Here is a 17,998-nt window from a genome sequence, read left to right as displayed (position 1 = left end):
TGCAGAAACTTAGTAAGTGCTCATTGCTCTATGAGTTACCCTATTTTAGAAATGAGGCACAACAGAAAGAGTAGGCTGGTGATCTCTATGTCTACCTTACCCTCTCTCTTGTATTCCCAGAGCTTAGCACATGGGAATGTGCTCAGCTAATATAGATACTCAATATTATTGAGTGTATGAACAAACAAACGAAGGGGAGGCATATCCTGAGTAAAAACATCATGGGACAGTGTGAACTTCAGTAGACTTTGTTCTCCCCACCCATAGATGAGCTCCTACCACCAAAGTGGATTTTCACTAATCTAGGTAGGGGCGAGGGGTACAGGAGGGAAAGGTTGAACTCATAGACCTGGCAGAGGACCACAGCTCTGTGTCATAATGATGGTTCTTACACTTAGGCTCCACTCCAGGACGGTGACAACATCCCCATTATTTAATGTTAAATTGTGTTAATCAGATGCTGGGACAAAGAAAAAGAAGGGAAGGTGAGCTGACCTACTCTGTTTATATTGGTTGCATTATCCTCAGTCTTAGTCCTTGCAGGGCTGGAGAGAAGAAGAGAGAGGAGAGAAGGGGAGCGAAGAAGAGACAAGAAGGAACATAATACCCGATACATATTAGGAGCTCAGAGATATGTGACTAACTTCCCACCTGGCTAGGGCTCAGTAAATGATAGCTTACATTACTCACAGTCCTTTTGGTGCCTGCAAGGTAGACAGTCTTGCTCATATGTTTGAGCTGAGAACACAATAGATTTTTCTCAAGGCCACATAGCTTGTAAGGAGGCTCTGAACTCAGGTCTGCCTGACTCCAAAGTCCAGGCCCTCTCCTAGCTATTGGCTCCTTTTGACATGACAAATGGCACTGGACACCTATAACTCAGTACAGCTGGGCGGACATTATGAGGGCAGGAGCTGAAGTGTACCATATATATTAGGGACATCAAAAGCAGCCATACCCGCTCTGGTGTTGGCAAAATGATGAATTCCAGCATGAGACAACCAGGTTCCTTCCTCCAAAGGCCATGTTTCACTGAGGTCCATGTTCGGCAAGTCTCTTGTATGTGCAGTTCTCACATCAAATGATACCTCCTAAAATAAAAAAGAAGCAAAAAAATGAAGATAAATTACTACTGGATGCTCTCTTGGGAAGAGGAGGCTTTCTTGAAGAAAAGTGGCTGGTTTCTAGTTTATTGTGTTTCTTTAACATGCAAACATTGTTGTCAAGATTTGGTCATGGCCTGAGTGTTTGATCTTCCAGTGAGGCTGCTCAAGTCCAGGAACCACGGTTTCTCTCCATCAGTTAACGAATGTTTATTCTTAACTGAAAGACTATTACATGCCAGGCTTTGAACAAGGAACTTGCTGTTTAGTTCTAGATATTTTGTAGACTTTTAGAATTTCAGGATCAGATACAGTGGGGGGTCTTAATTTTGTAAAAATAAGTAGGTATATACTATATATACCTGGAAAACAGACCGGAAAAAATGTGAACTAAAAAGTTGGAAGTAGCTACTATTGTATTGGAAATATGAGTGCTTTTTATTCTCTTTGTAATTTTCTACATTTTCCACAATAAATATGCATCCTTTTTATAGTCTGAAATTATCTTATCTATAATTAATATTATTTTAAAGAAAAGTTTCAGGGCCAAGAAGAACCATAGAGACTAATTTTGCATTTTCTCTTGAAAACTGTGATAAAAAGTCACAGGTCACGAGGGCCCTTGGCTCTCCTAAAAATGACACTTCACTGGCTGCCCCCAGGAAGTCCAGCCTGGAGAATGTCTACCTATAAACTACATTTGGGAAGATCACAGCTTATGGCCAAACCTTGCCCATAATGCAAAGAGGTCTTCATAATGTTCTGTAGATAGCAGGTCATTAAATGGACGTGGCTGAATAATTGAACATGACTGATTGACCTAATCAGTGAGCACAGCACGTGGAACATCCACATGGCAGAAATCCTTTTGGCCTAATTACGATGGGCAGCCATTATCATTTGTGGTAATCAGAGCACCTGGCTTGACTCGGTCTCCAGAATGCTGTTCAAAGTGGCCCTGCAGACTCTTGCACAGTCACCCCGCTGCAGACCTGGCAGTCTGATGTGTTGCTTTTTGGCTGTTGGCTTAGAGAACTGTAGTACTCTTGGGGGTTGCAGCAAACAACCAGAAGTCTCTAGTATAATAGCAGGAGGTACCAAAGATCGTACTGCACTTTATTGGGTACTGGTTTGCTAGGGTTTTGTGTTCAATCCAAATACCCAAAGTTTTAGAAGGGAATCTTAGATCAGAGTGGATATCATGAAATACCATGGTGAAAACGTTGGACTTTTCAATATATCCATGGTATATATTGAAAATATATAGATTTTCAATATAGTCTTGTCTTTGGCACTAATTGGGTGACTTTGGGCAAACTGCTTATTCTTTAGACTTAATTCCCCTAATTTTAAATGAAGAAATTAGGACCAGATGTTGTTAAAAGCCTGTTTAGTCTTTTAAGACTTGCAGCCTATAATAATACATTTCTACTTTCAAAGGCAACTTCTTCACCCACATCAAGAAATATGCATTATTTNATGAAATACCATGGTGAAAACATTGGACTTTTCAATATATCCAGATTTTAGTCTTGACTTTGGCACTAATTGGGTGACTTTGGGCAAACTGCTTATTCTTTAGACTTAATTCCCCTAATTTTAAATGAAGAAATTAGGACCAGATGTTGTTAAAAGCCTGTTTAGTCTTTTAAGACTTGCAGCCTATAATAATACATTTCTACTTTCAAAGGCAACTTCTTCACCCACATCAAGAAATATGCATTATTTTTCTATTAGCATACTACTCTGCAGTAAGATATGGCTGGCCAAGGCTAAAGGTGGTCTACCATTGGAAGAGAACATGTTCTCTATGCAAAAATGAAAACGTTTTCTACACATAGATTTCCACGTTTGGAATGGACATCCAGTCTCAGGCCATAATCACACTGGTCTCATCATTTAATCAAATGAATTAACTATTAACATCTTGCGTACTCACCAACCATGAAATAACTTTAACAAAAATACTACATCCTTAAAAAACAACACTTATTAAAAATAGACCAGTCACTCAAAACCATTTCATTAATCCCTGCAGTATCCTTCAGAAGTGAAATTCTAGGAGCTTTGTTTGACAAAAACAGAGTTGTACTGGTGAAGTGGAGAGTGGTTTTCAAAGCACATTTTCCATCCTTCTTGGCCCAGAGGCCTAGGCACCTAGTGGACCCAGGAAACAGATTTGCAAGATGGTATCCCCTAGCTCTGTGAGGTCAGGCTCTCACATCCTCACATTTTAATTTATTAATCTTAATGACACAGGTTCACACTGAGTGTTGTATTAACTTTGACCCGCAAACCCTGATGATTTCTCTGATGCCAGAATTCCACACCTCAGTTTGGGAAAGACAAGCATAAAACGTGAATGAAATTGCCACAAACACAAGTATTTCCAGGATGACTTTGATCAATCACATCTGTTACTGAAACTCTAGCACTATCAATCACTTCAGTCACAGGGAGCCCCAGAGGTGCTCATGAAACTCTGGAGCCTAGGAAATATTTCCCAGGCCTCTGGCCAATATAAAACCAGGTGTCTAAGGTTTTCTATAATGTGTTTAAATTGTTAGGTCAAAATCTCTCAATACCTAAGTCCACGAAGAAGAAACACAAGAGAAAATAATTAATGCAGCCATGGAAATAGGAAGTGAGGAAATACTTTGCTCTGAAGCAGCACATGGTAGCCCAAACAATGCAGGTATGATAAGGTGGGGTGGCATGAGTGGAAAAGCTGATTGAAAACTCACAGTTGTAATTCTGACTTTGAGACATACTTTTTCTGAAGAGGTGTCTGTACTCCCATGATCGTTGTTGCAGCATTATTCCCAGTAGCCAAGGTATGGAAATAACCTAAGTGTCTTGTTAACAGATGAGTGGCTAAGATGTTACATTTATAAACACACACGTGTGCAATGGAATATTGTTCATCCATGAGAAAGAAGGAAATCCTGCAATTTGGGACAACATAAGCGGACCTGGAGGACATTACACTAAGTGAAATAAGCCAGACGGAAAGAGGCAAATACAACATGACATCACTTATATGTGGTCTCTAAAGAGAAAAAAAATAAAACTCATAGAAACGGAGAGTAGAAAAGTAGTTAGCCGCAGTAGGGACGTAGGGGAAAGAGGGAGAGGGTGGTAAAAGCGTGCAAACATTTGGCTATAAAACAAATACATGCTGAGGAGCTAGTGTATAATATGGTGACTATAGTTGATTACATTGTATTATGTAACTGAAATTTGTTAAAAGAGTGGAACTAAAACATTTCTACAAAAAGAATATAAATCAGTGAGGTGATGAATGTGTCAGGTAGATGGGGGGAAGCTTCTCACAATGCAGACATATATTAAATCATCATGATGTACGCTTTAGGTATCTTAAAATATTATTTGTCAAATATAACTCAATAAAACTGAAAAATAAAATAAAGAGCAGAAAGCGGGACAAAGAGGAAGAGAGAAGAACTAAAACACCTGCATAATTGGACACTGGGATCTATGGAATACTAGAATGTTATGAATAAATATTGACAGGTAATAAATATTGACTGATTGAATGGATGGATAAATGATTATAACCAGTGGATAAGGACCTTAGTCAGATATCAGATACCCCTGAGTTTCTAAAAGAGTCCTGTCTACCCTGAGAGAGTGATGGGAACTCAGTTGGGTCAGTAAACTTAAGGAAGTTTAGCTGTATGGCTCTCTGACGATGAAAACTCTCCTTAAACTAACACTTCCTGTCTTTTCAGAGCGGCCTCTAGAGTGAGCCATCCACTGAGCTGCCTGAGCCAGAAACTGGCCATCCTTGTTTGCTCGATTACAACTCACATCCAATCAATTACCAAGTGTTGTCTGTTCTCACTTCAGAAGGTTTCAAGAATGCATCTGCTTCTCTCTGTTTGCATTGACTCAGCCTTGACTCAGCCACCATCATCTCTTGCTGAGATCCTACAAAGACTTCAGTGGGTTTTGGTCTCCCTTTCTTCTAACTCATTCTCTACACTTTGTTGTAATAATATTCTTAAAACACAAATGTGATCACATCACTTCTTGGTTAAAATATTCCAATGATTCAACCTTCCCAGGAGACAGTCTGGACCACTAAACATGGCATCTAAAGTCCGATGATAGCGAAGTGTTCACAATCCCTGAGTAAGCCCCTCCCCGTTTCATCTTTTGTATATTCAGCAATTCCTGGGGCTCTGGAAAGATTGTTCTTCTTGCCTCGTGGTACTAACTACAACTTACCATTCACATCTCCTCTTAGATTTGGTCATGTGTTCCCCTCAGACTTCCCTGTGCGTATCCCATTATAGCATATATCCCATGATACTGCAATTGTCTGTGAATATATCTCTAGAGTTTTATCCATAGTTTATGTACTTGAGAGCATAGATCCTACTTATTTACATCCTTAGCATTTATACAGTAGTTGTCACAAGGTAAGCACTCAATGTATATTTATTGCATAAATGAATATACAATTATATCTCAGTTTAATATATTCATTTGGAAAGTATTCATTTCGCAACCCCACCCTCCCCCTCTGCTCCTTTAGAAATTTCTCCACCTAAAACTGCACCTTATCTGCCTCTGCTTCCTGAACTCATTCTGACCTTCTCAGCCAGTCTAACTTGCTGGGATTCACCCACCTGTGCTCCCACGTCAGATTGCACACTTCCTCCTCTGCCCAGAATGCCAGTAGGACCTCCTCATGTACCTGCCTCCCTCCCAAAGCTTGGGACACAGCAAGGTCGACACCTGCCAACCAAATGCAGCCGAGTGCCCCCTCAACTTCTAACCAACACCTCCAGGGTCATTTCGGACAGAGAGGGCTTGATTTAGGAACACAAATGCAGACAAACCGTGGCTGCACTTTGACTCTGTCTCAACTGCCAGGATATAGGTCCATCTGTAGAGAAGGAATTAATTACCTAGGAGTGGCATGTTTGGGGAATCAAAAGGCATGTGCCATCATTCAGGCATACAAGCAACCACACATTCTAAAACTATGAACACTTCACTGCAAGCAAGCCCATTTCCTGATAACTTATATTATAAATCAAGATATACATAAATTTAGAGACATATACAAAATGAATTTATTCATTCATTTAATAAATATTTACTTAGTGTCCCTTACCTACTAGTCACTGTCCTAAATGCTTGGGATATAAAAGGATAAATATTGCCCTTCCTTTAAGGAGGTTTCAGCCTTGTAGGGGAGACACATATCTGGATATAACGTTACAGAACCATGTAGTAAGTGCAAGCATGAAACATACACAAGGTAAAGCAAGGACATGCAAATAATAGAATCTGGAAGTTGGATGAGTGCTTAGGACCTTTCGCCCAACCCTTGAATTATGCATGCCTCCCCTCCATGCCCAGCCAGCCTACACTTAAATATTGATAGTACAGTGAGAAGGAGCTCATCTTCTCCACAGGCAGCCTATTATATTTGTGAACACTTCTGTCAAGCAATTCATTTTAAAATTCTCAACAAAATATGGATATTCGCCAACAATTCTCAGTGCTGCTGAGCTGTTTTAGGATGTCTTGCCCCTTGTTCTGTTCTTCAAAGGCTGCTTGAAGGTGGGATACTCCTCCAGCAATATCAAGACTTGACCCTAGTTCTGATGCCCTCCAAGCCTTCCAGACATAGACTTTCTGCTGTGAGTCAGGGATCAGACGGAACATTCCACCTTGGTTATGAGCACAGGGTGAAAATATATCTTGTCACATCCAGAAAACAAACCAAACATCTAAATTGAAGCATAAGAGAGAATAGGTCACATAATGGGATCTTCCTTCTCAACTGAGAATTTCTAGCTAAAATCTACATTATCTAGGCTCTAGGTGTCTTGGTCCATTTGGAATGCCATAACACAGTACCATAGACTGGGTGGCTTATAAACAACAGAAACTTATTTCTCACAATTCTTGAGGCTGGAAAGTCCAAGATTAGGGGCTATCTATCGCAGTCAGGTCCTGGCCAGAACTCTCTTTGGGTTGCAGACTACTGGTGTCTCCTTGAATCCTCACATCAAAGAAGGAGAGTCAGAGGGCTCTCCAGGGTCCCTTTTATAAAAGCACTAATCCCATTCATGAGCCACCCCCCTCTCAAGACCTAATTACCTGCCAAAGGCCCCACCTCCTACTACCATCACAGTAGGAGTTAGGATTTCACCTTCTGGGTTTTGAGGAGACACACACATTCAGTACATTGTACTAGGTGTAGCCTGGTATCAGCTAACAGAAAAACCCAGTCATCAGTGACCTGGCAGAGCACAGTAGAATGCAGGGCAGTTTCTTCTTGGACTGCCTAAGGGTTTGGCTCTGATAAATTTCAATTTCTAAACATGGAAGGTTCTTTTCCTTCCAGCTCCAAATAGTCCAAACATGTCATAGTATATGTCTGGGCTCTTAATATTCAAGTGATAAAATTCTGCAGCACTTATAATACAAAACTCTTAAGCTTGGCTGGAAGAGAAGAGTAGATAGAACACCCTCAGTATCCACTGTGAAAAAAAAATACCTCTTTAAGTAAATAAAAGGACACAAAATGCTAGAGCCATAGAGCCTTTTTCTGTCTGAAATGGCTGACATTTAGAAAGTGGACATGATTATTCTGGGCTTCTTATTTATTTTGAAGAATTCTTAGCAGCTTTGTAGAACTGGAAAGTTTGAGTGACGTGAAGACTGTTATTTCAAATTCACTTATCCAACTGGCAGAGTATGTGTGAAGCTACTGTGGGATTTACTGATGTTAATATTTTCAGTATTCCAGTAAATAATTTATGCTACTACTCTCTACAATGTTGTGGCAACAGCATATTTTTAGGAAGCCTAATGATGTTATAAAATTATGAGGTTCTTTGCAGGATTCTCAGTAATGCAGGCTTTTCATTTCCAAGTTAGTCCATTGAGACCAAGCTCAGATCCACCCTGAAACTTTTCTGGGCAGAGTTATTTCCTTCTTCTGTTGTGGTTTTCAGAACATTCTATATTCCATTAAGACACTTCTTTCACATCGGATAGTAAAGTTTTCTTTACAAAGTGATTGTCTGGCCCACTAGAAGGTGGACTCCTCAGGACAAAGTCGTATCTTATCCATTCTTTTCTCCTTACACAGTGCCTGGACAGACTTGGGGTCTGGCGATGTCTGTTGAATGAACAACACTGACATTCCTACTCAAGTGAGAAACTCAAATGAGTTTGTACCTCCAAACTCTTCATATAACTCAGGGTTAAATCAGCAATTATAACCAAAGATTTGTCACTATAGTCTGTCATCCACGCAGCATAATGCCCAAGTATATATGGATGAGCAAGGAAAAAAGAATAATAAATATATATACTTTAAGAACTAGGTTCTTATCTGATGTGGAATCATTTCTTAACTTAGTAACCATGCACAAATCATCTCATCTTCCTGAATCTCAGCTTTTTTAGTGTGTGAAATAGGGCTCATAAGGTCCTTTATTCCATCTTAGCAGAGTTTTGTGAGCATCAAATGTCAACTGGAGAATCATCAAAACAGTGCAAAATTCATAGCACTGTTACAATTCAGCAAGTTTACTTATAGATATCATGGTGACATGGCGTGTGGGAGGCAGTATAAATGTAGTGGGTAAGAGCAAGGACTTTGGGGACAGATCTAGATTGAAGTCCCAGGCCCACCATTTCATAGCGGTGATCTGTGGGTCAGATATGTGAGGTTTCTGAGCCTATCTGTAACAAGGGATCATAGAATATGCTTTTGTGGGGTCCATGTAAGTGTTAAATGCAAAAATCTACTATAGATCCTGGCCAGTAATAAAATTCAATAAATGGCAATAGCAGTTGTTTTTATTATCATCATTAGTAACTCTTAAAGTAGATACAGCCCTGGAAGTGACAGTCCCACCAGCAAATGTCATCCCATGGGGAAACAGAACACACTGCATTAGGAAGCAGCCATTTCCCCCCCAAAGGACGACTCCTGGCTCAAGCACATTTCCCCAGAAAAAGGTCTACGAACCGTGGGTAAGACTGAAGCATGAAAAATTTGCTGTATGCCAGTCCTAGGAAGGAAGAGGGAAAACTAGGTAGGAAAGAGTAGCAGAGGCGAAGAGGCAGCAAAAAGTTGTGTGAGGACTTGCTGAGGCACAGCCATAAACAAGGCTGCCAGGGGTGGGGGACGTTGGGAAACCACAGGAGAGGATTAAGTGGTTCTATTTGAGAAAAGGAATTGGGCTGCAGCCTATGAGGCAAAGAGACAAAGAGCCAAAATAAGATAAACTGCCACAGCGCTGATTAGGAACCAAGAATAACCAAGGCTATTGACATGGGCCCCACAGCAGAGGGCTGGTGTTCACATGCAGATCTTTACAGCTACACTTGTGTGGTGGGAAATATCAGAGTCACCGTGTAAGCCAGTTGTCCAATGGAAAAATAATATGAGCGCCATGAATAATTGTAAATTTTTCTCAATCAATAAAAGGTAATACAGGTGGAAGTAATTTTAATAATATATTTTATTTAATCTACTATATCCAAAATAGTGTTTTGACATTTAATAAACCTACGACAAAAATTAGTAATGAGAATGTTAGATTTTTTTACACCAGTGCTTTATTGATTGATTAATTGATTGATTGGCTTTAGAGAGAAAGGAAAAGAGAAAGAGAAACATCAATTTGTTGTTTCAATTATTGATGCATTCATTGGTTGCTTCTTGCACATGTTCTGACCTGAGATAGAACCTGCAACCTTGGTGTATGGGAATGATGTTCTAAGCAACTGAGCTAACCCACCAGGGCCACACCAACGTTTTAAAATGCAGTGTGTATTTTCACTCATGGCACATGTAATTTTGTAGTAGCCATACCTCAAGTTCTCAATAACCACTTGGCGCAGAACTAATCTCAAGGGAAAATGAAGTCCATTCTCATGACCTCCTAGGCTGTTAACACTCTTTAAAAGTCTGAATTCATAGAGCCAGAAAAGACCTCTGGAGATGTTTAACATGCAAGGGACATCTATCCATTCCCGACAGGTTTTCCTTTAGCATCTTTGCTTGAATTTAGGCAGTTTCACACCTCATTGCAAACTATCCTCCAATTTGACACTCACAGAGGGCCAACTTAGTGGTTGGCCAAACAGTTTAATCATGGTGGATGCACTGTCCACTCTCCCATTCTAAGAGAAACTGCCTCCTGCACTCCCAAGGCAAATTGATGTGCTGACTCCTCCCCACCACCTCCCTGGTCCAGCTGACCAAGAGTAGGCACATGGCTCTATGAATGGCTCTGTGAACCAATGCATCCATTCATGTAATCACTTGGTGTGGAAAATCCCACCCATCCAGAGACAGATCATGAGGACTAGCCAATCAGACCCTCTGCCAGGCATATAGAGGCCAAGTCAGTCTGTGGATGGGGAGAAGCGACGGAGGACGACACCCAGAAAGAGCAATAATTATATGGGTTTCCTCAGGCTTCTGCTGGTTCCACTTCAATCTGTTTTCCAGATCAGCCTTCTGAAAGCCACTCGATTTTAATAAAGCACTTCTCCAGATGAGAGAATTGTAAAAGGCTCCAGTGGGAAAGTGTCTAAATAATCCTGGCTCCTGGAGCTCTGTCAGAGCCTTCCAACACCAGCCACTCTTCTGGGCTCCTGAGGAACAGATTTTTTGCTGTTTCTTGTTTTCCATGAGATTCCTGTCTGCTTATGGTCATGACTAGTTTGCAAGAACCCCTCACAGTCTGAGGAAGCCTGTGCCTGTCAGTAAAAAGGCCTGCCACAGAGATGGAAGCTTGTGCACACACTCGAGGGAAAGGTCTTCACTACTGGCCTCTGGATTTGGTTTGCACTCAGTCTCATGCTCACACTTAGCCTGACAGGAAAATGATGGATTACTTTGGGTTGCATTCCTAAAAAATTATTCTCAAAAGACCTCATCACAGTGGCCCTCTGGGGACTCTTTTAAGCCTCACATCGTCTATAGCAGTGGTTCTCAACCGTGACTGCACATTAGAGCTACCTGGGGCACGTTTAAAAGCTGCGGGTGCCCAGGACCTCTCCCAGACATCGGAATTAGAGCCTCTGAGGGAAGCCCCTGGCCATCTGCACTTCTTAGGAGCTCCCCAAGTAAATCGAATGTGCAGCCACAATTGAAATTGAGAAACACTGATATACAGAATATGCCCTTGTTATAGGCTTGAGCTTCTAGCAGAAAATTTATATACTATTTTTTTAATTACAAAAGAATTGCATATTTGTCTTTTAAAGAATACATACAAGACAGACAGTGATCTGCAGTAAAAAGTCTCATTCATCACTATACATAAATGTATATATACACATATATACATATATATTTGCATAAGTATAGACAACTTTGGAAGGGCACACAAGAAACTACAGTAGTTTCTTACCTGTAGGGAATGAGGTTGTTGGGGATTCTATCAATAAGTATTTATTAATCAAAATGTTTTATTAATCTGAATGTTTCAAAACATTGATTAATATCAAGAGATGGTGATTTTTGAAGAAATGGGCTTTCACACACTTTGGTAGAAAAATAAATTGGCATAGCTTTTCAAACGGTAATTTGGCATGTTCCCTAATATGTCCTTTGAGCCATCATTTTCATTTCTAAGTATCTATTATGCAGAATACAGCACATTTTGCTCCCTAGAACTCTGCTATCCTTCACCTTGATGGCACCAAAGCAATGGTGTATGTAAACGGGCAAACTCGACACTTCTGGACCCCCCCTGGGCTCAGCCGCCCACAGAAGTCACCCAATGTTAATTTTTCCTTAAATAGAATTTAAAAAAATAATAATAGTTAATACGTACTGATCACTAAACTACTCAACTACCTGCTACACAGTAGAAGGTAAGAAGAAGACTTAAAAGAAATTGAAAAACACGGTCTTAGTTCCTACTGTTTAACATATAGGGGAAATATTGCACAGATATGCCTTTTAAACATTTGGAAATATGTTTGGGAGACAAACAACAGAAATGTGGCCATAGAATAAATACTCAGAATGTAGATATTTGGTTTGATTTAAGTGCTCATTGAATACGCGTTGGGCACCTATAGTGTGAACCATCGGAGCTCTGGGCTTGCTGGGAGCCGGTGGCTTTGGAATGGGCGACAACAGTACCACCCGTGTGCCACTAACACTAGCACTACCCCTACTAGTTACTGCTGTGTACTCAGCACAATGTATAACATGAGGCATTATGCTCATAGCACTTGGCAAATATCACCTCATTTAACCTCCATGAGAACTTCGTGAGATGGCATTATTATCCAGATTTTAAAATTGAAGCACGTGAGAAGAGAGATGTCTATCTACTTTCCAAGGTCAGCCAACTAGAAAATGTCAGAATCCAGATGGGAACCCAGTTGTCTGATTCCTAAATTCATGCTCTAACTACCAATCCATGTATCTTCCCTAAAGCTTGTTTTAGACCCCACTCTTTGCTGCTCTTTCACAGAGGGCTCAGTTGCTTCCCACCAGACCTCAGGGCTCTGGACACTTACTTGACTTCGTAGTCTTTCTGTTCTGTCTGCTTTCTTTCCCTAACAAATTCTGTGTGGAAGACGGAGCAGGGAGAAAAGAGCAGGCAAGGGAGATCTTTCTGCAGAGCTTTGGGTGAATAGAGTTAGGTGGGTAGGTGATGGAGGCAGATGATGAGAGAAAAGTGTGAGAGAGAGAGAGAGACAGAGAGTGTGTGTGTGTGTGTGTGTGAAATAGATTTTGTTTTCACTGGTTTAGTCGTAAGGGTAAAACAAATTAGCATAGTAATCAAATCTCTTTCTCAAGCCTTTAAAATTAAAATATTTTCTTCTTTAGTGATTTAAGGCCTGAGCACATGCAAAAACAAAGGACTCCCTACTCCTCCACACCCTCTGGGAGCCTGATCTAGGCTTGCCTCTGAGTAAACAAGACTACCACTTCATTCCAGTAATCTACTGTTGCGTAACTACCTCCAAACTGATAACTCACGTTGCTATCTCTCAGGGTTCTGTGGGCTGACTGGGCTGAATGAGCAGTTCCCACTCAGAGCCTTTCCCACAGCTGAAGTCAGTGGCTGGGCTCGGAGTCCTCTGAAGGCTCTTCTCTGGAGTCTAAGTGTGAATGGCTGAAAAATCTGGGGCAGGTTGGGCTTCTCTGCATGGAGCCTCTCCACCCAGCTATCCTAGGTTTGCTCACAGCATGATGGACTCAGAGAAATTAGCAGTCATGCCCTGGGGCTGGCCTGTTCCAACTTGTAAGAGCTGATTCTGTGTACTTCTTTCCACCCCTGCATTCAGTGCTGTTGCTTTAGTAGCTTGAAATTGGTCATGGTGGAAGGGAGTATTTTTACCATGAAAACAAGCAAAAACTGCAAACCAGGGCTTTTTCCTTTTTCCTTTTCCACCAGAGAACCAAGTTGCCAGCACATGAGTTTACATGGTGCTTGGCTTCCCCTAGAGTGAGTGGGTCAAGAAACCCGAGAGAAAGATGCACAGTTTCGTAGAACCTAGCCATGGGTATCACTTTCTTCTTAGTTCATGGTCAAACAAGTCCCTAAAGCTAGAGGAAGAGAACTACCATCCATATCCCATGGAAGAGTAGCAAAGAAATTATATAATAAAGGACATGGTACAGAGTAGGTCCTCAACAAATACTTGGTAAATGAATGAATGAGTAAAATGAATGAACTCACTAAAACACTGATCTGTATGTCCTTAAATCACTCTAAGAGTATAAAGCTTTCAGGGAGGTTTTATTTCAACATCAGAGAGATCAATTAATTTTAAGTCCTCAAAAATCCTAAATGTAAAAATTGCTTGATACAGATCTATTTACACTCTGTCTGCAGGTATCCACAGGTCTGTTTATTCAAGCCCTCTCTGTTTAGGTACTCAGCTGGCACTGTACACATGACCACTGCAGAATTCTTGTTTTATAGATGCTTTCATACTCTTTAGGTTTCTTTACTTCTCTAAGTAAACTGCAAATTCCTTAAGAGAGTTCTCACACATTGGGTTGGCCAGAAAGTTCATTTAGATTTTTCTGAATGATGGCTGCAGTAGTGCTTACTTGTGTTTAACTTTATTTGAAACAATTTTGTTCGATTGTATTGTGACAGCTGTCATATCAGTGTGCATTTTTTAAAAATTTACCATAATTGGTGAATTTTTGTGTTGCCAGAAAATATTTAACATTTTTGGTGTATTATGTTTTATTATTTCAAGAAAGGTAAAAATGCAACTGAAATGTAGAAAAGAAATAAAAACACTTGTGCAGTATATGGAAAAGGTGCTATGACTGATTGAATGTGTCAAAAGTGGTTTGCGAGGTTTCTTGGTACTGGTGACGTTTTGGCCAAATAATCCTTTGCTCTGAGGCTGCCTTGTGTATCGGAAGATGTTTAGCAGCACTCCTGGCCTCTACCCACTAGAAGCCAATAGCAGGAGATAGACGACATACTCAAAATATCCAAATCAATAAAGTTATTGGTGAAAATGGAAAATATGTCTTTTATTTTACAAAAAAATCTAAATGGACTTTTTAGCCACCCCAATATTTCTTTGCCACTCCCTCTTCCTACCATGTCAAAAATAGATAATCACACATGCACATACACAGAGGTACTTACAAGATATACAATGGTTTGAGAACATAGCCTTAAAAGAAAAGGAAACAAGGAAAGGAACTAAAAATTCTAAATTGCTGACAGGGTCCAGAGGAGAGAGGGGAAATAATCACAGGGGAAAAGGGGGTGGACTTTCATGAACAAGTATAAAGGACACATGGACAATAACTAAGGGTGGGGGGTGGAAAGGGGAGGGAGGCGGGGAGCATGGGGCGGGGGGCGGGCAGGGTTGGGAATATAAGGCAGAAACCTGTACTTGAACAAGAATTAAATAAAAATTATATTTTAAAAAATAAAAATAAAAATAAAAAAATAAATTGCTATGTTTCAGAGCCCTCCTTAAATGCTCTCATTTAACTCTTACATTCACTGAGTGAAGTAAGCATTATTATTTCCACGTCACAGTTTATGAAAATGTGTCTCAAGAAGGTTCAACTACCTGGTCAGGGCCACAAGTGCAGGAGCTGGGATTCAAATGGAGACGTGGACGGCTCCAAGGCCTGAGCTTTATACGCTCTTCAGGCTATCTTCCCACTGTAACACAGCCCCCGCCATCTTCCCCCATTCTCTCTGCCTCTGTCCTTCAAGTACCTGCAAGAATCATAACAATGCTGATGTTTCTAAATCCCCGATAGGGGAATAAGTGTTTCGAATTCTGCTCTTGTAAAAAAAAATATCCTTTAACAGCTTGGGAAGAAGCTTAAAATGTGTTAGGAAGAGAGTGAGCCCGGTGGCAGGAAGGTCAGTGATTGCAATAACTAAGGCAGAGAGAGTTGGTGGGTTAGATCAAGGTGGTGGTGGTGGAATGGAGAAGAAAAAATTGAGGAATATTAAAAAACAGAATCACCAGACTGGTGAATGACTGGATTGTGCAGGTGCTGATCAATCATTGTAGAATCATCTGGCTGTATCGGGAAGGCAAGACTAAAGAGAGGGAGACTGAATGGGCAGTTTCCATAATCCTGGAAGAAGATGGTGAGTGCTTATTAAATGAGGAAACTAGCCATGGAAGTGAGAGAAGGGATGGGGTTTGAGAGATAATGTGGAGGCAGAATCTGCTGGATGTGTTGTCAAACTAGATGTGGGAATGTGAGAGCAGAAGGGGTAAGAGTAAAGCCCAGAAATCTGTTATGGACAGCCAGATGCTTTTCACGGAGCTAGGGACGCAGAAGGGGAAGCAGATTTCAGGTAAGGATGAATTCTGGTGACCCAAGTTGGAGGTGAACGTATCAGCAGGCACTGGCAGACAGCATACAATTGCATTTATAACAATACAAGTATCTCTTATCTAATGAGGTTCTTTCACCCTTCAGAGGTTATGGATGGACGTACTAGATACTATGTGTAGTAGGGTTCTGTGTCAAGTAGTAAAAGGATTTTTCAGTTCTCAATGTTTTCACTTCTCAGTGGTTAAACTCTCTCCAAAAGGCATTTATCACCCTGTAGGCATCTCCGTCATAACCAGGATGTCTTTATTGAGCCTTCCAAAGCTAATAAGAAATGTATGATTCAATCAGCGACAGTGACTCATATAACCCATTGCAAGCAGTGTGAGGAAAGTTTAGTGGTTCTGAGGACCACATGTCTACCTGGACACAAACATACACACCCCCCCAAAACACTCATGCTTATTTTCTTAGCACTTAGGACAGGCACAAAGACATGTTTGCACACTTCTGCCCCACATAGCAGGACAGCCATTGTTTACACAAGGTGCCTGCCTGCCTGCCTGCCTGTCTGGACAGGAAGCTGGAGCCCCTTTGTCTCCTGCTATATTCTGAGGCAAAGGGGAAGCAATTACACCAGTGAGTGAGCAAATAAAGGCTCTCAGGAGCGCTGCTTTTCTGCACATCAACTTTTGTCATGAGGCCCTATGAGAGTTCTACATGAAACACAAGGCCAATCTTTAGGAAGGCAGAAGGGGTAAAAGAGTCTGAACCCAAAGGGAACTAACTACCTGTAGGTGCTTCACTGATATGGTTCTTACACAATTCTTAGAACAGGCACCAGAACCAAGGTCAGATTAGGTCTCCCGACCCACCATGAGAATTCGCGCCCAGCCGAGTGAGGCTCTGCTCATCCAGCCCAGGGCCTGTTGACCCACCCGGTGGATATCAGATGCCTGGGAACCAACCGACCTCCTCATCGCATCGAGGGTCCCTTGACCTGGCTCCAGCTTTGCCCAGAGATGCCCCAAGAAGCCCCCCCCTCAAATCAAGCTTTCCTGAATAAAAACCCACAAAATAAGAGCTTTCTTACCTGAAAGAGAGTCCTCGTGACTGGCAGTAGAAAAAACACCAAGTTCTAACAGAAGTGACAGGGACTCACAGGACAAATCTGTTGATTTTAAAAGAAGAAAGGTGACTTCATGCTGGGTGCTGTGGAGTTGAAGAGAGAGAGAGCAACGAGTGCTCCCTGGCTGAGCCAACTCTGCTTCACCAGTGATGACTCCATCCAAATTATGCAGCCGCTGCCCAGACACGCTCAGCCTCCGGGAGGTAAATCTCTGGAATCTGACTAGCCCTGTTTTCAAAGAGCGTCAGAAAGTCCTGAAACACCAATCACCTTCATCAGCACCAGGGAGAGAAAGACTATGCATTATTTCCCCAAGTCGTATCAGTGTCTCCCAAGCATCCAACTGTCCAGAAAACAGCTTCTAGGGAAAGAAAACAGGTACTTAAATTCCTGAGAGGTAAAAATTTTTCAGAAAGGGGGGGTAGAGAAGAAGCAAAGATATTTCACGAGTGGCATTAAGAAGCTGGAAATGATCAGCTTGCTAAGTTTTCCAAGCTGGTGGATTTACAAGCACAGAAAGGTGACAAACAGGCAACAGCCTGTACTTCGCAGAGGGGGAGTTATTTAGTTAAGCAAAGGGGATGAGTCACTTTGTGGAAAGAAAGTGTGATAGCCTTTCTAGTGAAAACAACCAATTTTTCTTTTCTTTTTTCTTTTTCTTTTCTTTTCTTTTCTTTTTCTTTTCTTTTCTTTTTCTTCTTCTTTTTTTAATATGATACTGCTCCACCAAATTAGGGTCATTCGTAACATTAATATATCAGATCAAAGGAGGCTCACATTGCATCATGAGGATTTGGGGAAAGAGGTGTTTAAGGAATTTTCTTTTTTGTATATGAAAGGTGAGGCTGGAACAATCAAATTTGTAACATGGATTCAAGTTCAGGGCAAACCATCCAGGAGGCCAGGCACTTCTCCTTCATGCTGTCTGCTTGGGCTGCGCTTCGGGCAGGT

At 41.2% G+C, this 17,998-nt stretch overlaps 1 protein-coding gene across 2 annotated transcripts in view; it reads right to left on the bottom strand.

Annotated features, from left to right (window-relative positions):
* Window positions 1–17,203, bottom strand: part of AMOTL1 (angiomotin like 1) — a 142,354-nt gene extending 125,151 nt beyond the window's left edge. The window contains exons 1-2 of one of the 2 annotated variants that reach the window (XM_037029710.1): window positions 17,012–17,203; window positions 959–1,091 (exon numbers count right to left, since the gene is read on the bottom strand). In XM_037029710.1, coding sequence (XP_036885605.1) covers window positions 959–1,043 — 85 coding nt within the window. In that variant the 5' untranslated portion in view covers window positions 1,044–1,091; window positions 17,012–17,203. The remainder of the gene's footprint in view (window positions 1–958; window positions 1,092–17,011) is intronic. The other variant, XM_037029709.1, reaches the window with a different exon arrangement.
* Between the last annotated feature and the right edge of the window lie 795 nt (window positions 17,204–17,998).

This window comes from Sturnira hondurensis, unplaced genomic scaffold (assembly GCF_014824575.4).
Source record: "Sturnira hondurensis isolate 20B ecotype Veracruz unplaced genomic scaffold, ASM1482457v3 Scaffold0020489, whole genome shotgun sequence".
Classification (NCBI taxonomy): Eukaryota; Metazoa; Chordata; class Mammalia; order Chiroptera; family Phyllostomidae; genus Sturnira; species Sturnira hondurensis.
This window is presented reverse-complemented; position numbering and strand designations above follow the sequence as displayed.